This window comes from Acromyrmex echinatior, chromosome 3 (genome assembly GCF_024713525.1).
Source record: "Acromyrmex echinatior isolate Ae372 chromosome 3, ASM2471352v2, whole genome shotgun sequence".
Taxonomy (NCBI): Eukaryota; Metazoa; Arthropoda; class Insecta; order Hymenoptera; family Formicidae; genus Acromyrmex; species Acromyrmex echinatior.
Genome location: NC_141854.1, coordinates 13314052 through 13337482, shown reverse-complemented (window position 1 = coordinate 13337482; position 23431 = coordinate 13314052). Strand labels below are relative to the sequence as shown.

General features: G+C 27.2%; 1 protein-coding gene across 2 annotated transcripts; it reads left to right on the top strand.

Annotated features, from left to right (window-relative positions):
* Nucleotides 1-2860: 2860 nt before the first annotated feature.
* On the top strand, nt 2861-22452 carry LOC105153214 (sodium channel protein Nach). Of its 2 annotated transcripts, XM_087404356.1 has the most exons (12): nt 2861-3548; nt 3780-4026; nt 5391-5533; nt 6083-6146; nt 8943-9129; nt 9505-9650; nt 11011-11143; nt 14176-14476; nt 18087-18140; nt 18302-18467; nt 18564-18670; nt 20941-22452. In XM_087404356.1, the coding sequence occupies exons 2-12, from the start codon at nt 3839-3841 to the stop codon at nt 21192-21194; spliced, it is 1743 nt and encodes a 580-aa protein (XP_087260482.1). In that variant the 5' UTR covers nt 2861-3548; nt 3780-3838; the 3' UTR covers nt 21195-22452. The 2 variants fall into 2 exon arrangements, with proteins under 2 accessions (XP_087260482.1, XP_087260483.1); XM_087404357.1 differs by lacking the exons at nt 2861-3548; nt 3780-4026 and having other exon boundaries at nt 5499-5533; nt 6083-6369.
* Nucleotides 22453-23431: the final 979 nt, after the last annotated feature.

The following is a 23431-nucleotide window of genomic DNA, read 5'->3' as shown; positions in this document are numbered from 1 at the left end:
AACCGTTTATGACGTTGTGACAAAATACGGCTTTAGAATAGTTAAACGAAGATTCCAGTATGCCAGTAAGAAAGAGTCACTCGAAAGAATGCACTGCGAGGACCCTCGCAGTCGTTGAAAGGGCTCAAGCGCTGATTTCGGATGACCCAGGGCAATCGTTGCGAAAATTAGCATCGAGTGTTGATGTAAGCGAGTCAACAATGCGTCGAATTACCGGGAGGATCTTCGATAAATCGTACACATTAAAGATGCGACAGATGTTCTCTGAGGTTGCCAGGATAAGCCGAGTTGCTCGCCATTCTGGCCTCCCAACAGCCCAGATTTAAATTCTTTGGACTACGTATGGAGCATAGTTGAAAGAGTCGCAAACAAGTCTCGGCATCCCAATGTGATGTTATTAAGGATCGCTATTGAGACAGTATTCAGCATGGACAGCGCTATATTACAACGTGCGTGCGAACGTTTCAGACTGAGAATAGAGACCGTCATTCAAGCTAATAGGGAATATATCGAATAATTGTGCTTTACAGGGATCCCCTAAATGTAAACCCCATGTAAACGGATTTTTTGTAATATTTAATTTTTCATTAAAAACATTTTAACAGTTTAAAGAAATTGTTCGATTTGTCCGGATTTCGGTGACGTACCCTGTATAATTATTATTATTACTAATAAGCAAGAGGTAGTATAAAAGAAGGGCAAAGAGCCAATGAATTTCTCTTTGCCCTTCTTTTATACTACCTTTTGCTTATTAGTATAGAGCCTTATTTATTACTTTTAATATTATTACTAATATTTATTCTTTTAAAGTATCGATTTTATCTTAATTTTTTGTAGTTTATCTATTACATATTCACTAGATGTTATACACTGAACTAAATTTTATAACAGCTAAGGCAAGTATTAGTTACGATAGCGCTTTAAATAATGCAATACCATAATATAGAAGAAATGATATTATAGTTTGATAATTGATTTCCAATTTATATTTTGTATAAATTGGGAATCAATTATTTTATATAAATAACTTTGTTAATAATCAGTATTTAAATTTAAAACTTAACGATTGCAAAGTACTGTTTAATCAATTCTAAATACTTAAACGTGTAAAATATTTATTATTTAGACATTGTTTTAAAAGTGTGGCAGTATTTAGTTACAAATTTTGCAAAAATTTTGTACATATGTTCGTACAATAATACGCTCAAATTTAAAAAGAATAAGGAAATATGTATAACAAAGTACTAAAATGTACTCTAAAAAGTTTACGTTTTGAAATGTTTAAAAGTAAAAATATTGTTATAATTATAATAAATGCCATCTCTTCTATATTGGCATAATAACTGTACTGAACAAATGAATATAAAATGTCATTAAAATTTGCTACAATTTTAGCAGAGATGTTAAAAAGAATCATAATATACCTATAAGGAGTGTAATATCTTTTCTTCTACAAAACGGCACGGCGCGTAGTACATCGACTTCATTCAATGTCAGTGTGGTGAATGGTGCGCGGCGACCTTGTGTACGCAATGGCATACCGTACACCGCAACACAAACATCATAGCTCACCAAGGCCGCAAGCTAACCGATGCGATTCTCCGAAATCAAGAGAGCGCGATAGCGCCAAGAATATTTTTCATACATCCTATCGTAAGCAAGATGCTACGTATGTTTAATTTCTCCGATGAGAACTGTTGTAGTTATTAGAGTCGAAGTACTAATAATCATTACCGATTTATAATACATAGTATTATAAATTCACAACAAGATGAATAATACAAACATTTCAGCCATTTCAGACGTTTCGATTCTTAATTCTCTTTAATGCAACAGGATAAAAAATAAATAGGCAGTTCCGATCCCTTCTCTCCATTTCAATCAATTCTACACAAATAATAATGCTTACATGCATTTTTATGGAACATTTTATAATATTAAAAAATTAAATTTCATACATAATTTTTTATTTTTATTTAATGTAATTAAAAAAATCATAACTTTTGCAGAAGAAAACAAGGTTAAATAATATAAAAGTTTTTAATGTAAAGATATTCTTTAAACTCAAATACCTATCACTTAAAATTATTTTTTACCTTACAATATGTCAGCGTTAAATTGTGAGTTACATAGATATGATAAATAAAGACAGAGACGATTACATCTGCATTTACTTCAAAAGTTATAATCCATTGTGGAACTATAAAGCATCTGGTAATAGGTCTAAGTGGATTACACAGAACACAGTCAAACACAAGTAGCGCAAATAGTTTGTAGTCAGGCAGTAGTAATATCTCGTATATGGTCAACTTACAATTAGAACACGAGTGTCTAAACCGCTTTCCTCAAATATGAAACAAAAGGAAAATACAATAATATAATTGATATCAATTGTATGTCATTGACAATATATATATATAAATATAATCTACATTTGTATTATTATACAAATAACAAAACTAAAATTCATAATAATAATATCTTAATTTAATGAAATCCATACAAATACAAATGCCACGGATTCATTTTAAAGAATATAACTAAATTAACTAAGCATTGTCTTTAAATTGTAATATCACTAATGTAATTATTATAATGTAATATCGTAAATATATTATACTAATATAAAAGTAGCATAAAATATCATAAAATTTTAAAAATAATTTTTAATTTAATATTTATTAATATGAGTATTCTGCATAAGCTTTAAGAAATATAAATTTCGTCTTGGTATAAAGTCTAATAAAAAACAAAATGTTGCTAAGAGCTGTTAAAACTCTTAGCATGTAAATTAGACTTTTAAAAAATTTTCTGTTCTTTTTATCGCAAAAGCTATATAGCGCGATATATCAGTGTCTACCGTACACTTATAAACTATTCACGATATTGCCAGGGAAGCGACAAACGGTACAATTTCATATCCTGCGGTAGCAAGTGATCGCAAACGCGATATCAAAGTAGCGGAATAGTAATTGAACGATGCCAGATATACGATCTGATCTTGCTGGATCTCTTCTATCATAACGCAGACCAACACATGCACGAATCGGTCGCACGCGCGTTTTACGGCTCCCGATGTAAACGACGTCAGTCGTAATCCCAGATGGTCGCGCGAGTGCTCGGCACTGCTCGGAATATTACCTGCGCCACCCGTAACACCCGTGTAATTGCGTTACGGGAGTTTTCATTTCGTGTTGCATACCCGGCTATAACATTTTCTTTCGTTCCGTGTAATCGGTTGCGCACGGTTTGCGGTTATTAAAATGAGAAACTTAGTGAACTGTATATATGTACTATCACCCAAAAGATTTCAATTGTTGTAAATCTTTAATTATTATATATTTTAACGATTACTTTTAATCTACAAAATTTAGATGGTTGACAGTTGTTTGATAATTGTTTGACATTGAAAAATATTATAAGGATATTAAATATCTATAAAACTGCATAACGTATCTATAAAAATTAAATCTTTTTTTACTTATATATATCTTTAGCTCTTCCATTTCGATTCCTATTTAAAAATAAAAGTCAATTGATGTGATAAGGTAAGTACGTACGTTAATGGAATTGTTGATCAAGAATGGCTAGATAAAAATATGTCTTTATCATGAATTTTATTTTTTAACTTGAATTAAAAATTGTAATTTTGTAAAACATTTACAATATATCAAAATATTATCTGATACTTTAGTTTTTTATTATATTACATATTATACTACACATTATTATATTACATTATTATAATACATAATATTTTAAATGACTATTTATTGTAGGCTAGAATTACATAAGTTTTACATTATACAATAAAAATTTAAAAGACGGAAGATAGAATATGTGGTTTGAAAAAAATAAAATTAAATCTAAAAACAATACTTTTTTTATCAAACAATGGATGACAAAAGTTTCGAAGAAATCATCGCGCTTAAAGATTATATCCAAATATTTAAAATTGTATTATGAATATTCCACTATAAACAGTTTTAAATACTTTGCTGATTCTCAGAGACCTTGGTTTGAAAGGTAACTTTAATTATATTTATTTATAGTATAATTATGAACACAAATGTAAGCTTATATAGGAATTTCTAAACATACGTAGTACATAAATATTGTATAACAAAAGACGTGTTGCTTTAGATTTAGCTTTTTTGAAACAAATATGGCTTTTTTAGTTCTTCTCAGTTAACAATAAAATTTAATTTAGCATTATATATTAAACATGAAATAGAAACGCTGAAATAGATGAAGAAAAAGAAATGAAATGTTATATTTAAGAATCAATTCAGATACACAGCAAGCAGATATAATCGTCATCATTTTGTTAAATTGACGTTAGTTTGTTACTTTGGAAACAATATTTTTTAATTATTATTCATAAGCTTAATTAATTATGTTGTGTAATTATGATTCAGTGATACATAAGAACTCTGTACATTAATTTAAACATTATTATTTCTAAATTAATATTATATGAATATATTTTGGAAAAAGTAGTAATTTATATTCAAAAATTTAAAAAGTTTTTAAATTTGTTTGTCTTTTACTTTTCTTAAAGGAGATTTCCATCAAATCGCTATTATTTATTTTATTTTTATATTTTTGAAGCACTAAGTTACTCACAACACTAACGTTCTATATTCAGAAGATCTTAGTACAATGAAATTTTACTTCAGCACGATTTATTTGGATGTTGCTCATTCATTTAACAATATAAACTCGCGCTCAAAAGTCATAATACGAATATCGGGTCTTTATTAAAGCAATGATAAAAGCGATTTGCACAGACTATGCACGTGAGACTTTTAGATGCATACATTATAGTTCGCATATATAAGCGGAATGTATGATTAAAGTTATACAGTTTAATGAGCGTATACTAATTTTTCATGAGATTAACGGTGCCACAGTGAGTAGAGATTCTTGAATTCATAGTGGTCCGCACAAATCAAGTAATCCACAAATCACGATCCTACGAAATCACGCGGTACGAAACAAATGCGGTACCCTTTGCAAAAAGGAGAAAAAAGGAAAAAAATATAATTCCATAAAATGCTGGAGTCACGTCGCGATACGGCGTCGCCAGTTGATTTAATGTACCGTTACGTGTGACGTTAATAGCGCGGTGCGAATTCGGTAATGAGCGTGTCGTGGTAAGAACAGGAACAAATTGTTGCTCGATATGTCGCTTGACTTACAACACGTAAATCCATATTTTTGTTTTATGTCTCTAATATTGTTGCCTTTGGACTTTTAAATGTATAAATAAAAAAATATAAATAAAATAAATGAAAGTTTAAATAAGTAAAATAAGCAAATAAAGTATAATTGCTTTAATCAAATAATGATATTTTTGCACTTGCCGTATAATTAAATATATCTTTCAGAATTTTGTGGATTATTATACATTACACAATTATATCTTTTCTGGTGTTTATGGTTTATATTTCCTATTATGAATTTATGACAACACCTTTAGTAACTTCCACGGAGACAGATGATTATAAAACGACTCTTTTATCTTTTCCAGGTAAGATAAAGATTTCCCAAAATTTGTATATGTGCGTATGCAATTTATTTATATAAAAATTTATTTGATTTTTAATAATATAATTAGTATAGTGTAAAATAAAAAGTTTATTTTTATATTCGTTTTATTGTTGAAAACATTTTATGATGTATTTCAAACTAGGATTTATTTATATATTTATATCATGACAGATAATCATTTTTCTGGAAGGAATCAAATGTAATAATTACGAAAATAAAATTTATATATTTTTATATATTTAAGTAAAGGCTATATCCAAATTATAAATATTAAAATTAAATTGAAAGTAGAAATGTAAAATATAAAAGATATAAACATAATAAATGATATTTTGTTTGTAAAATATAAAGAACAAAATATTACATAATATTTTATATTTTTTATTTATAATATTTTATAATATTTTAGATTTTTATTATTAAAGAGTTTTTATATTTTAAAGTAATTTTTTCTTTTTTAGTGATTTTGTTTTATTTTTTCTTTTTTCTTTTTTTTATCACATTGCTCAAAAGCCTCGATAATTTTTAGCAATCGCCATCTGCTCCATTAACAGGATAAGTCGGCAATCCGCAACGGAACTGGCGACCAATATGTGAGTTCGATTTGTATATTAAATAAACACAAACTACATTTCACGTATTGTATATTAAACAAATGCATTTGCATGTGCACGAACGATGGCGAGGTGCTGATACACACGTGGAGCCTCTGCAGCATTTTGGATGAGCGTGGATGTGATTTCGTCGTTTTACATCAAACTGCACCAATTGCATAATCGGTCGGGATCGTTCGAAGTATCGCTGGCTGTTTAACGGGTATTATTCTATGAATTTTCTCTGCCCACGCTGAAACGGTCACTACATTGACCAGCGTGAATTGAAAATATTTGCAAATATTGTCGGCTTGATCGCATAATCTGCTTCTACAGTATGTTGATAATAAAGCGGCAGTGCAAATATAATATTTGACAATGTTATCGGTGTAAATATTATATTATGTATAATTATTAATTTGTCTAGACATGAGAAAGTTACTTTCTAAAAGTATCAGTTACTCTTTACCAAGTCAAAAAAATAAGTTAACGTTACTTAAAAAATAACATTGTTACTTTTTCTGTTACTACAATATAATGATATCGTTACTGCCGTTGAGAGTTACAGAATAGAAGTCTAAAGTTTGTACTGCCATCTTCGTAAAGATTGATAGGTATTAAAAAGTAACGATATAATAATTATTTTTAGAAAGTAAATAAGTTGTTAACCCTGATAACAGACAATTAATTGTCTGAAATGTATTCTAAACAAATATAGAGATCGTAGGTGTGATACGTATCTATTGTTGATAGATACGAATCTATGATTGAGGATAGGTTTACTAACCATAGTGGTATTTCCATTGACCAGAGAATAGAGTTAACTCGCCGCAATTGATACGATATATACGCGAAGCTTAATCGACCGGTCAACGCATTGAATTCTACTTTGCTTTTTACGACGTTCCGAGTCAACTGGCACGCCGATTATCATTAATTCGGTATCGCGCACTCTCTTTGGACGCAACGAGAACGGATCGATGCATTGCGCATTGATGGAGAGTGTAGAATCAGTGGTTACAGCTCATTTAATAGAGTGTTAATAGCCTAAAATCGCGAATCGTTTTGTGCGACGCTACCTTATAGCCACTCGCAAACTTTTGACACTGTTAATGGAAGAGACGTTTTCGGAATTGTTGATTTGGAACAAGAATCTTCAAAGTTTCATAGCTTTAACACAAAGTTTTATCTCGCTTGCACATTGATTAATGTCATAATTTTTTATCAAGCTAATATTATAAAACCATATATTCGATTGTAGATTTCGATTAAACACTAGATGTATATTCATAAAAATACCTAATATTTTGGCACTGTCGACTATTTATATACACAATACTATATTATATATAATTTTACATATCTATGTATAAATCTATGTATAAATGTATAAAAAAATTTCTACATCGTTATATAAACCAATGTTGTGAATTCTTTCTTATTTTAATATTAAATAATTAAATGTGAAGAAGTTATAAAGTAAAAAGCAAATTGATCGAAATTTAATAAGAATTTCAAAATTTTATTTTATTCATTTTAAAATAAAAAAAGAAGAAAGAGAAATAATATAAGAACATTTTATAATAAAAAATTTGCATCTAAAGTTTTACATAAATTGTCGTACAATACAACAATTTATTTTTACAAGCTAAATTGTAATTCTATGACGTTCTATAACAAAATATGTACTAAATTGGTGTTTAGAAAATTATTTGATTTATACATTTTATTGGCAAACGCATATTTAAATATGTATGATGCTACTAAAGGTATTACTTGAAAATTATTATTTAATATTATTTATTAATAACAAAATAATTGGAGTTGCATAATGCACTAAAAATTTTAAATTATGCACTTACATATAGCGGACACAAATAGATCATCATGTACAGTAGAGACTAAAAAAAATGCATAATTTGAATTTTTATCATATTTTCTTGAGTGCTTAAAAAAAAATCTCTTTTAATTTGAATTAATTAAATATTAATTACACGCACAATAACACGTGTAATATAAGCTGATAAACAATAAGAAGAATTACTAATTTCTTTTGTAAGAAAAATACAAAGAAATATATATCAATTTTGAGCAATTAATGACAATATTTTTAATATACATATAGTCCACTTTTACCTAACTAATAAAGGTATTCATGCTGTTTTTAGATGTTATTATTAAAAATGAACACGTGCTCTACAATTTACATACACTAAAAAGATTTAATTGTGAAAAACAATGAAAGAAATTAATAAAAATTATAATAAAATTATAATATAATAAAAATTGTTTTTTTTTTTTCGAAAATTATATACTTTACTAATTTTTTTATTTATGCCTATACAGAGAATTAAATCAATGAAAAAGTAATTATAATTTAAAAATACATTATTAATATTTATTAGTCAATCTATTGCTAATTTTAAAAGCATTACATTGTGCGGTATATTGTCAACCAATTTATCCATCACACAGAATGGAAAATTAATTATTAACTTTGAACATATCACTTTTATCATTACAGAGACCAGTTTGTTAAACTTTACATTATGAACATTGTTTTAAAATATTTTCAATATAATAGTATAAAATTAGTATATAATGCATATACCATAACGTATCATAAAAATATATAAAATCTATTATGTAGTTGAGTAATATGTACAACAATTATGTAATTAAAAAAAAAGTTGCGCATATTTTTTGCTCTACTGTGTATTAAAAATATTCTTGAGAAATATATATTATATATGATGGCTTTTATTGAAATATTTACTACATTTTTCTTAAAACCAGTTCTAAAGCAAACATCACGAATCAGACGGTTGATGAAATTCTCATCTTAATAATGCGGCTGGGCAATCTCTACGTTTATGATTTTGATGTGCTCGATTTGACGGATAATAATCATGATGTGGAATTAGATAAACTTTTAACAATTTATTATAACGGGACTTACGATGTCACTGAAATAATGAAAACTGTAAGTATGCAAATTAAATCAATACCATGTTTGAAATATGGTAGTACACTAAAGTTTTACTTACACATTTTTATTAGATTTTTCTTACATACATATCTTGATACATATGTTGATATACATATAAAATCCTTTTTTTATGAATCCTCTCTACTTAAATTTTTCCTCCCTAACTTTCAATTCTCTGGTAATTCTAGCAAACAGAAATCATTTATAGGCAGGCACGTTACTTTATTTTTTTTTTGGCGATGTACATACTTTAAACACAAGGTTTCCTTAGAAGATCAATTAAAATGTTATTTACACGACCTCCGTTGTTATCGCTCAGAAAATTGTAGCAATTTGCATCAATATGTATCGCGTATTTGCATTTTCCAGCTGACTCCGCAATGTTCGATGATGCTATTGAAATGTAAGCTGCATGGGAAGTATACAAATTGTTCGACGCTTTTTAAATTTCGCAAGACGCCGGACGGATACTGTTGCACCTTCAATTACGTGCGTGAAAGCGACGACATTCCCGAGTGAGTATCCCGTACTTTCAAAACGTATTTCCGGGAAGCATACAACATGCAGTAGTTTAACTACTTATTTAACTAATTTATCTCTCAAATAATGCAGTGGCATATTTCAGAATATAAATGAAACATATTCCTAATCATTAAGTATGATATAAAAATGTTCTATTATTTGCCTATAAAGTTGTTCTATTTAGCATTGTTTTATTTCTTCATGACTATATTTCTCATAGTTACTGTTTAACGATAAGAAATAAGTATATATATTTTTAATTAATTATTTTAAACATGTTTTAATATGAAAGTAGCTAAATGCCAAATTGATAGAAATTGATTCATAACACAAATTACATTGCTAAATTGTCCCTAATGCTTGTTGATTAGAATATTATTGTTGAATCATGATGTTTGTTGATTAGAAGTTATCATTAAATCATATTGTTTGTTGATTAGATCGCAATATATTAATTATGTCGTAGGAAAATACCATTTGCTTTGACCTTTTTGTATATGCTGCGTGACAAAGATTAATTACTGCAATTTGAAAAAGCAATTCTTCATATAAAATAATTCATGAATATTTTTTTATTGTATTATTAATATGTGAATAAGTTTTTTTAACAGATGTTTGAATTATGTTAGAAATTAATTTTTAATCATAGAAAAATTTATTTAAATCAATAAAACGCAAGTTCTTTACTTATTTATATTCATAAAGTATGTACTTTTGGCAAAATACTATTAGGTGTTGGAATTAATTCGTAGCGTTTTTAATGAAAGAATGTTATTTATTTCACATGAGCATTAAAAAATACATTAATGAAAGTACTTCCCATCTCTTGTAAAACGCTACGAATTAATTCCAACACCTAATACATTAATTTTTAATGATTAATAAATTGATTATGTTTTGATATTGAAAGAATTATCTTTTATATTAACTTGACATTTACAATATTCAGTTTTAAAGCATATGGTAACGGTATTTCCTTTATACAAATTATGTTTTACTAATCTGTTAATGCATCTCAAGAGATACATATATTATACATGTTTATATTTAGTAGATAGTAAAACATAACTCCGTATTTTAATTAGAAATTAATAATATCACAGTGTATCAATATTACGTTATATAATTTATGCGGAAAAAAGTTTACATATTATTTTTTATTTTAATTGTAATTTTTGATAATTATCACAATAATCTGTAATAATACGTCGAATAGTGTTAAATGTAAATTAGTTTAAAATATCATAAAGAATATTGATTTTTTAGAAATATAATGCTAAGTATAATGTTAATGCTAAATATAATGTCATCATAGTTTTAACAAAATTAATAACGATAATTACATCTCAACAGACAGAACGATGAGACTGAGTTAAGTAAGTCGGAGCAAGTGTGGGATCTCGGAATAGAACGCGGTTTAACAGTTGTTATGGATCCACTTTTAGATGACTATTTCTATTCAATATTGCCCATTAAGGGTTGGAAGGCAAGTGGAAACGACATTACGTACTATTTTAATAAATTAAGAAAGCAAAACAGTGCTTTCTAATATTCCACATTCTTGAGAATACCTTACATTTCGGAGCTAAAATTAAATCTGCCATCAAGGAAAAATTATTTATCGTTCATGTAAAATTAAAATCTAGAAAATACTTCTTTTTTTTTTAATTAACCAAAAAACAGTATTGTTCAACCTAGATTCTGAGAAACTTGATAATATATAATTACATAGAGTGTTCCTAGAATGTTTCGCTTAACTTCGTCAGCGTGTCTTGATTATTAAGGTAATGATAAAAGTTTGAATGAATATAAAGAACTTTTGTTATTTAAAATTGTTGTAAAAAAGGAATTACGTAATTAAGAGGATTTTATGGAAATAATTAACAATCTCAATTAAATCATAGTAACTTAATTTAATTCTTCGAGACCTTGTTATATCAAGAGCTATGTAGAATAAATTACTTCAGATGCGTTAATAATTGTAAAATTACGCCGTATATTTGCAAAAAATTATTAATATTTTTGATGAACGTTATTATTTTATAAATAAAAGAAACGCCGCGGGTAAGAATTCACTCGTTGGTACGTAAAATTCTAATCTAACATATAATTTAGAAAACGTCTTGCATGAGAATTGCCTGGAAATATCTCCGTCTCGCGAAAACGGGTCATATTCGACTCATAACGAGTTGTTACCACGAGTGCTGAATATGAAAAGGGGCTAATCGAGCGAAATGAAGATTTATTCTTGCAATGCTTTATGATGCTAAAGTAGCGTTAACGCTCGATTCTATATAGTGCGAATCATGAAATATGTATCTACATTTCAAATGTATTTAAAACAGAGACAATTAAGAAGTTATATCATGTTGGTTATTATTGGTGATAAATATTATACTAGTTTATTAGTTTTTAATAGATCAAGCAAAATTGTTATTATTATTACATTTATTATAAAATAATAGATTGTTGTTTTTTTATTCATTAATTTTTGGAAATGAACACAAAGAGCAAATTATTTTTATTACAGTTATTAAAATTTTAATTAATGGTTTAATTTATAAATTAAGGAAAAAAGTATAAAAATTTAAAGTATAAAAATAAAAAAATTAAAAATTTTTCAAGAAACTTTATATAAAAAAACACTGATGAAAAAGATTGAGAGAACAAAAGATAAAGAATTTATCTTAAATATTATTTATAGCGTAAACGTAAATCTTCTAATCTTATTTTGTAAACTGATTTCTTAATTCCTAAGTATTAATGCAAGCTATAATGATTATTCAAATTACTTAAAAAATATAATTTTACGTATAATGTATTTCAACTATATTGTATTCACATATCAAATCTATTGTCGCGACAAGATAATCGGTAGCTGCCTCATGCTGTGAACTTTTTCCACGCTTACCGTGCCATTACAAGCCACCTGTGCTTCATTCGCGCATAGTGCGCGATGATAAAAAGCTTGCGAAAGTCATTAGCGGTGCGATATAATCGCGCGTTTTCTTCACTCCGCCATATTTGCAGTGTAGTGTGTACTTTAGGCTGTAACAACTAGCACTTACGGAGAACTCGTGTTCGATAAAAACGTGCTGGAAGATTCTGTTCTTTTGTTGAGATATTTTTATCGTACTTTTAGATGCATTGCAAGATTAATCAAACTTCTTAAAGAAATGTACATTATGTACAATAAAAATAATTATTATATATTTATATATATTGAAAAAGTTATAAAGAATTATTTGTTATTAATTTCAAATTGATATTAGACAGTTTCTATATAAAAAGATTCAAATATTTATATGTTGGAACTAAAGGTATGTCTTACTTTATAAAATAAATCATATAATTGTTAATTTATTAATTATTATTTAATTACTGTAATGTATACATATAATTTAATAGTATTATCTTATACAGATACGTTTATCAGATGGCAAATGCTTGATTTTCTGATTGCTAGTTTGTTATATTTAATATTTTAAAAAACTAAAATAAATTCCAAAATTTATTAGAAATTTGTATGAAAGGATTTCTTTAAAATATATATATCTGTTGAATAAACATCTTAATAATGAAAATTTTATTAGAAAATGTCCAAAGTCTCTTTATTTTAAAATAATAAAAATTAGCTGTTTTTTTATATAAATAAATAAATAAATAATTAATTTATTAAGAAGAATTATTTGATATGATTCAATTTTATTCCTGTTCTTTGATGAAACATCGAGAAACATCGGGAATTTTGTCTGATAAAACATGCTTGCTTTATAAAAATATAGTAGGTATAACACGCATACACACACACACACACACACACACACACACACACACACATACACAGCGTATGAAGCATAGTTGGAATATGATATTTCAGGTAAATGTTAGCCGCGTCGTAATTAACTTGTGGAAACAGACCAGCGCATTACACAAATTACGATGTCTCTTTTTGCAATGCAGCATAAAAAAACATGTATTACATGCGATGCTAAAAAACCATGAGTCTCGAATGAACTCGAATCAAGCAAAAAAAAAATATATCGCATATAATATGTTTGAATCAATAACGAATGTTTTATAAATTATATTCGTATTGAATGTCCAGTTGTTAATGCAATCCGATTAACCAAAATAAATAATATCGAAACAAATATTACATAAGAAATCAGATATTCTTAAATATTTCATTATTAAATACTATATAAAAATGGTCATTATCATGCTTTTTCAAATTTCCCATTTTGATATAAACTTTTTTGATTATTTATTTTATTAATCATATTTCTTTATAAAACAGTTTATTTGTAAAAAGAAGAGTGACGTATATTTTTTGAAAACATCTTCAGCATTAATTAATTATTATGTGCAAATAGTTTATTTATATTCATTAATTTAATTTAATTTAAAGAAGTGTGTGTGTGTGTGTGTGTGTGTGTGTTTGTGCGCGTGTGTGCGTGTGAGAAAAAGGCAAAAAAGAGAAAAGTTTAGTAAAACTAACATTCTTTGAGTTTTTAGGTGATTGTGTTTAACCCTACTGATTATCCAGATATGACCAGTGGTGGTGTCACGGAAGTACTCGCAGTACCTCTTTCCGAAACCTTTCTGGATGTAATTGGAACAATCTTTATTAGTAATCCAGGAATCAAGAATTTCCCCAAGCATAAACGTAACTGCATTTTCCCAGATGAGGGAAAGTTATTGTCTAAAATTATGATATATACTTACAGTGATTGTATTGTCGATTGTAAGATTAATTTCATACAGAAGTCCTGTGGATGCAGACCATTCTTTTACCCACGTCACGGCATAAAAGATTGTTAGTAAAAACATATTAATTTTTCTAACTATTTATACTGGTTTTTAAAAAAATTCTTGGGCTTACTATAAACATGCAAAATTTAAAATTTGATGCACTTAACGCTTACGTATATTGTTATTTGCAGCTTGCGAATATGTATTTATTAATGATGAATTTGCATTTAATTAAAACGATAAATTGATATAATATATGTTTTTACTTTGATCGTTTAATTTTTCAATATTTATCTGCAAAATTGTGAAATCTATTAATTTTAAAAATTGCTTATTGTATTTGATTTATAAAATTAAATAGAATATAAAATACTTGGCAGTTGCAACTTATACGAGAGCTCTTTTTTAAAAATAAATTTTTTTTTTACTGTATTCATTTGCACGTTAAGGCAGTATTTGTTAAGAATTTCTGTTGCATGATATAATTTTAAAAGAAGAATCGTTAAATAATAATGGTAGACGGATATTAAATCTTACAGCGACTATGATTTCATAATAAGAAGTTTTTAATTCGTCGAGATTCCAAATTACATTTCATCATTTTGTGAAAGCTTTAACTGGCTTATAATTCTATTCAGCTTTGTAAATTAAAAATTTAATCGCGCTTGCTATTGCTTTCTTTTCTAAAGCTTAAATTATAATTTGCAAATAAAGTTAGCAATTTGAAAAATGTATGTTATCAAGTATTTTACTCAAATAAGTAAAAATAGCTATTTTAGTTACGAAAAAGTATAAGAATTTTTAGAAATTCTTATAAATAACTGAGGGTTTTCTGTCCATGAATTTTTAAAATTTTTTTATATTAAAATATAAAAATATAAAAATATAATGTGTCAAATTTTACAAACAACTAAAAATTTAAAAATTCTCACATATATTAAGCATGATGAGGAATCCGTAGTTAAATGAAAGAATATTAAATCTGAAGCAGTTTATATATTTATTACTCTTCAGTGTGTCTCATTTATGTGTGGCTTGAGAGATTTATTAAGCTTACCTAATGGCGCTTTAAAGTCAAGTGACAGGATATAATGATCGTTATAATAATAATGTTTTATTTATTTATAATGTTTTTATTTATAATGTTTTATAATGAAAATTTATTTATAATGTTTTATTTATTTATTATACGATAAGATCATTTTGTATGATTAAAAGTCTCGATAAAATTGATATTAACTTCATTGATCTTGACGAATCATATATACGAGCAACAAACGAATTTCAATGTTAATAGAACGAGCAGTAACATTGAACTTGTAAATTCTACACTCACAACGCAAACTACTTTCATTGGTGTTTCTTTACAGTGCATCACAGTCTACCGAGGCTAACGATTCGATATATTAATATTTATAATATTTATAATATTGCTAGCAATCTTATATACAATAGGAACAAATAGTGTTGCTTTCTTTTCGATTTTATTTTTTTCTTAAATTCTCCTTATACAATTTAACCCTTCTATTTATCTTCTTTTGTTAGTAGAAAAATACGATTTACATATTTTAGAAAATATGAAAATAATATAAAGGATAACATATTATTCAATTGTTATTATTTATTCTGTTAATAGAATACGCTGTGATAAAACTATATTATAAATAATCATAAAAATCTATATAGACATTACAGAGAGTTTTTGTTTAACAAAAGTTTTTTAATAGAAAAGATTTAGTTTAAGTTAGGTAAGTTAAATGTTAGATAAAAAATATTTAATAAGTATTAGTTTCTGTAGTATTACATCTTTTTCATAATTAACGTTATAATAATATTATTATTATGTTTATTATATTTTTAATAGTGTTTTTAGATATATAAAGTACATATAAATACAAAAATTAATCAAAATTTCTAAAAGTCTTAAATAATAATGTAATAATTATTTTTATTTTAGTAAAAAAAATAGATAATTAATAAAAGAAAAGAAATCAATTTGAACGAATAGTCAAGTACGATAACAACATAGACAATGTATCTTCCGAAGCCAATAAGATTTCCATCAATTTCTCACATCGTTCTCACATCTCATTCACGCTTCGATTTTTCTACTTTTGTCGCGAAAGTTGAGATAAAACAAAAATGGATTAATATTAAATAAGAAAGCACAATAAAAATAGTTATTGAAAATATAATAATTAAAAATAAAGTTTAAATCTAGTTCTATTAATTTACAAATTGATTGAAATACAAAATATAATCATTATTTTAATAATTTTAAAATAGAATTAAAAAATGTAATGGCAGATTAAAAATAAAAGTGCATAATTACGTATAATTCTTATTGAGATATTAATAGAATGATTGCGATAATTAAAAGAAACGTATAAATCAAGATAAACGTGACTAATTTTATTAAATAAAATTTTATTACTTAAGACTATAGATAAGATTTAAATAGACTATACAGTAAGGATCGTATCTTATTGGATAAATCGGGTTTCTCCAGACTGGTGAACTCTCTTATATCCCGGCGATTTCTTTCTTCTATCACGAAGTCGAGAGGCGTGGGCGGCAATCTGTAAAGGAACGTTGCGCGGCGCATTGCGAGGCGTACGCGTTCGCGAGCTTTCTAACGAGGCTTTACCACGGGTGGCTTAAAGCATTAAAGCGGATCGCGTGAAGCATCGCTCTGTAGGATTAACTTACTGTGGCCGGGGTTCTAGCAAAGAAGAGGAACTCGCTGAAAGCGGCGCCGCGCCGCATGCAACACCGAGTACTCCTCTCTCTCTGTTCTTTCGTTTTAAAGCCGTCCCGATTGCTCTTTTTCTCGCGCTCTATCGATAGCACAGGGCGTGCTTGGAGTCGTTTTTCTCGCGGCTGCCTTCTCCGTTCTCCATATTAATCAACAACACGTGCAACGACGATCGCGCTACTCTGCTCGACGTATTCTCCATCTTTCCTCATACATACTACTCAAAATATGAACATTTTTTGCAAATTCTTATTTTTATATTTTTATTAAAAAATTAAAAATAGATTTTGTAATATTAACGTAATTTTATCTGGTATGACATTATCCAGTATGATAAAGTTTTTTGTTAATTGTTTACAAGAAATAAAGACATCCTTGGCAATATTGAATAACATAAGCAATCAATTTTTTAATTTTTATTTGAAAATTATTTGTTTGAATATAGTTCTGAAATTGGAATAGTAATATTACAGATTAAATTGACAAATAATTTAATGTTGACGATGCTAATATACATGTTTACAATCCTGTAAATAATTTATTGCAAAAAATCTTACCTCAGCCGCAATTCGAACCAATATTTCTCGAATTCTGTGTCCTTTTAATTCGAGACATGTGATAATATTTATCGCAATAACTAGAAAAACAAATTAAGAAATTTTTTTATAACGTAATATGATTATAATATATGCTGTATAATACATATATATTTAAAAATAGAAAAGTTACAATAAAATAGCAATTTAATTAAGTTGTGAGAATTATCTGGATTTCTTAAAATTTATTTTACAAGAAAAGAACTTTACTTATACAAATTTTATTCTTTTTTACAGATTGATTTTATAAACACTTTCTATTTATGTTTATTATGTTTTATGTGTAATATATATATGTATGTATATTTTGTTATATATTTCAGATTCATGGCGTATTTGTAATAGCTTGGACTTTGAATGCCTAGCTAAGCATAAATGTAAACATTATTACATTATTAATCTAAAACAATTATGTTTTTACGTAAATAATTTGTAAAGTTTATTTACATTATTTAAAACTCATTATTTAAATAAATTAATAATTATGATTACTTTATTTATACTCGATATATTGATTTTTATTTCCTTTATAAAATAGCCGGTTGGTTAACGATTCTCCCTCACGAGGAAGAACACACCAATTTTGAAAAAGAAGAAAAGGCTTTACATTGTTACAATTGTTATGCTGCCTGTGAAGATATTAGTTACGATGTATTAAGTTGGACGACTGATATGGCTCCTGGTGAATTCAATACTAACTTATTGTAAGTATATTTACATTTTTGTCAGTATAAAATGTAAAATTATTTTTGAAGATTCCTAGAAAAAAGTCCTAAAACTTTTTTATTGCTTAATTTTAGACAGGATCACAATATTACTAATGAAGGAATAGTACATGTATACTTTTCAAAGTACGGCACTATCAGATTGAAACAAGACATATCTTTTTATTGGTATGATCTCGTAAGTAAGTATAGATTGTTAAGGAATTATACTTATAAATGAGAGATTAAATTTAAATTCTTTAAAAATCAAAGTCTTAAACGGTTTAGTTGGATCTTAAATGCTTGTATGATTCTTGTGTGAATTTATATACTACGTATGTAGTTCTTAGAAACGTGCGCCGAAATAATTTTTCGGTCTTGAAACGCTAATTCTACTAAACTATCGTAATTTACAGATTTTAATATGTCATTCAACATTATTAAGATCGTTTCAAAGATGCGAATAAGCATCAAAAATTTGTTAAATTGCTAGTCAATTTAATTCGTGATATTACTGCGGTAGTTTACAAGAATTACATACGTAGTATATAAATTCACACAAGAATTATACAAGCATTTAAGAGATCCAGCTAGACCGTTTAAGGATTTGATTTCTATAGTTTGTGTTATCATATGTACAGTCCTATAATATATTATATTGTTAAATTCTTTAATCCCAACTTTTATATCTTTTTATCGGATTAAAGCTGTTTAAAAAGCCTAAGTAAACGTAATTTGTTTTGAATATAGGATCAATTATAGAAACAAGATTCTGTTATTTAATACTTCTTTAACAAATCTTGTAATTATTTTACTTAGTAAAAAATGTTTTTTCCAATAATCAAATTTAAAACTATAAAAATAATTTTGTAGAAAACGAAAATTGATAAGTAGAGAGAGGATGTGTAAAAGACACAAACGGTTCTGCTTAATCTGTCATTGAACTTATTATAATTAGTGAAAATATAATACAATTAGTGCCAAGACATTATCACTTTTCCTGATATGATATCACTACGTTCCATATCACATCTATATAATTAGATTTTTGAAGAAGTGAACTACTCCCGGTTTGCGATGTTTCCACCTTTAACATTTTTAATTAGTTGCACATTGCGGAAAGAAGTAAATTATGAAGAACTTTGCATGTGGTATGAAAACTGACGATGAGCAAATCTTTTCACAGTTGATACAAAACATATGAAAAAGATATCATATGATCAAAGCTAGAGTAGTGTGGAAGAGAAATTTTCTGTCCGCGTTCTTCTGTAGGATGCCTGAGGGTTTTCAAAAATGGAATTTTAATATCCGACTGTGTATCACGTTTCTCCACTCTAGTCTGGTACTCGTGTAAAAAAAAAAGATAATACTTCTCACATAGCGCAATTTCTAGTTGCCGGTGCTTACTTTGTAAATAAATTGCTGAAAAGAGGAATATTTTCTGAGAAACATGGGAAAGTTTATTCGACATTCGACTTTTCATAATTCCAAAAATTTAAGAAGACAATTTTTAATATATAATTAATACTCATTAGGGAAAAAATAAATATTTTAAATTTGATTATATAGATTATATAATATGTGCATGCATATTTATATTGATAAAATAAAATGATAAAGGTTTTATATAAAATAAATCTATTTAAAAATTTTAGACATTTTATTTATGTTAATTTGAAATTTGAACATAATTTTCTATATTATTTTCTATATTATATATTTTCTTATTTTGTATATACTTTTTTGTTTTGTATATTTATTATTTGTACATAACTACAAAAATCAGAAAAAACGATAATATACTTCAAATATGAAAGCAGATATGCACTTTTTTCAACACTAATTTAAATACAGTCATAAATTCTACATCTATAGAACATCTATCTAAATCTACCCAAGAGTTATTTTTTTACATTAACTACTAATGGAAAGCAATAATTCTATATTAATAAAAGACGGAACTTATTAAGTTTATGTACGCTCCTGGCTAAAAGTTTGAAACACTTTTTAAAAATTGATTTTAGAGATTGTTCAAATATCTATAAAATAATGTGTTTTTAATAATATAATAATAATTCCTTAGGTCCAATAAGTATTATTGATTCTAAAGAATTATTATATATATTTAAATAATTAATCCCAAAAATGTCAATTTTTAAAAAATGTTTCCAAAATTTTGGTTTGGAATGTATATATGTGTGTGTTTGTGTATGTACTTATAAATTAAGAAAAAAGCAATTACGTATCCGATTTATAAAGCATTGATTAAAGGGTAGTAAAGCCTGTGTAAAGAAAGAAAAGTGACGGTGATATTGATGGAAAAACTCCCTCTCTTTTAAAACGTAAATCGCCACTACGTGCGCGTAATGCTTTTTTTAAAGAATGAACACTGAAAACATGCGGCAGTTTCATCAAATCATTTTATCTTCCCTTGCTATCAAAACGTCGTATCATAAAGATGATCGTTTTGCAGGTGATATCGGCGGTATATGTGGTGTCTTCATTGGCTTTAGTTTCATCACTATAGTGGAGCTTCTGTACTTTTTTGTGCTCATGTTTAGAGATTTGTTCTGTAAAAAATCGGCGTTGCAGAAAGATGATCGCAAGACTGAAATCCCATCAGATCGAACTCAAACCACAGGGACAATATATTGGAACGAATTGCAACCGCGATCCTTTCATTCGGCGAAATACGGCAAATTCTTTGCTAACAGAGTCAGATATTGACTGACGGAGTTATTATGGAATCATTCAGGAAGATTTTCGATTGGAATAATTCCATTTTCCTCAGTTAATATTTGAAATTATTAAGAAGTATCGGATCTATCTATCTACCTATCTATCTATCTATCTATCTATCTATCTATTTATCTATTATATCTACATCTTACGAGCAAACGAAAGGACGATTCAGAACAAGATTTAGACATAAAAATAATTGGAGAAAATTGTCACTGTTTATTTTATTACGTATCAATGATAAACCGATTTAGAAAAAGATTTATTATTACCTAAAAATGAAATCATAATAAAAAGTTCGTTAGTTGAATATTTACTTTTTCTATTGAAAAATAATTCTATAATAGCTTTAATTATAACCGGTTTAATATACTATATTAATTTTTGTGAAATTATATATTGTCGTATTAATTTAGCATTAATTCTATTTTATTATCGTAAAAAATTGTTACAAAAAGCAACAAGTAGTTTTTATTATATTATCATAAATTAATCACTATTTTGGTTTTAAGCTCTTTATAAAAGTAGATTGATTTTACATATCTTAGATAAGTTTACATATTATCCTAAAAAGTCCCATAATACAACCTGTGTAAAATTTTGGTTGTATTTCTGCATAATTAATATGCACGTGGAATTATCGAAAATCCATTAAAAGGTTCTTAAGCTTGATGCAAAATTTTAAGCCAGGTTTTATGTATAATGGTGCATTATAAACGCGAATTTTAACACTTTGTGAATATAACATCGATTTTTACTTTACGAAATTAAGATAGATTATTATTATTTACAACTTATTTTACACGTGTGATTTTGGTAATCCAAGTATTATATATAACGTTTAGTTTCACTATACATTTAGGTTCACTAGAACCATTGAGATAATTAATTACAAAAATTGATGCAATTATTATGCCTATCTTGAGAAAAACATTTGTGTGCTGCAACTTTAAGCCGAAGGCTGTTTCATAAAGATGATATTGCTGGATAATAAGACATTATTAATGAGGGAAGTGATAAATAATGAGACTGCAATTGTTTACGAAAGAGATACGAAGCGGTTATAATACCTTTTCTGTAAGAGCATGAATAGAACGTGATAGAAACATGAAGCTGCATGGGAATTGTTATCTGGTCCAATGATACTTGCCAGAGACATATAATTAATTTCTCAGCGTAATTATGTTTTTAACACAAATATTCAAGTGTACTTATGTGTATTCAAAATAAAAGTTTATCTAATAGCGCCATGTTTGTAGAATCAACTTTGATCTGTTTATTAAAATGACTTTACTGCGATACATATATTACAAGCGAATTTCGATTGACTTTACGAAAATTTAACTAAACCTTGCAATCAATATTAGCAATTCGATATTACAGTAAATAGATATGACTGTTTGCAATCGCAGATGTTGCTTGTCAGTACTGGCTACGCATGTAATTTCATAAGCATACATAAGGTCTGTTTTATACGTATTTAAATACTTTGTCATTACATTGCCCACAATCATATATACGTAATATTGAGATTTAAATTAAATATATATTTAATTTAAATATAAATTATAAAGAGGAAATTTTATTCAGAGAAAGCATTCAGAATAATACCAAAGCATTCAGAATAAATTTTATAACAAATTTCTTTGATTGTAAATATGATATGTGCAGCTAAAATTCGAAAAAATAAGTAAGAAGTGATTAAAAAATTTATTTGGTTTTTGTGAAAAATCTTTTAATTGCAAATAATCAAAAACTTAATTCTTATGTAAAGTTAATTTTTATTTATATCAAAAGGTATGCTTATATAGATACAGTTTTGAAAAATAAAAGGATATAGAAAAACGTAACATTCAATTTAATATTTCAACAAAAGAAAAACTCGATTAAAGAATCTTTGTGCGAACTTTGTCGATGTAAGTAATTCCGGATCAGCCTGTAGAAGTCGCCCGAACGGCTTGTTATGTGCCAGTTGTGCCACAAACTTTCGTGAGACAGGTCAGGACGGTCTTTGGAGAAGAACAGGGTTGAGACAGGCAAACATTATTAACGGGACAATTATAAGTATTAAATATTTTGCGGTGCAAAACGTATCGATATATCCGAGAAGAGTACCAAACAATGATGATCAGAAGCGCAAGGGTAACGGAGGAAGAAAAATATGGCTATCATGGTTTCAGTACCGTAATAATCTTCCCTTGTATCGCCATCGACTATATGTATCC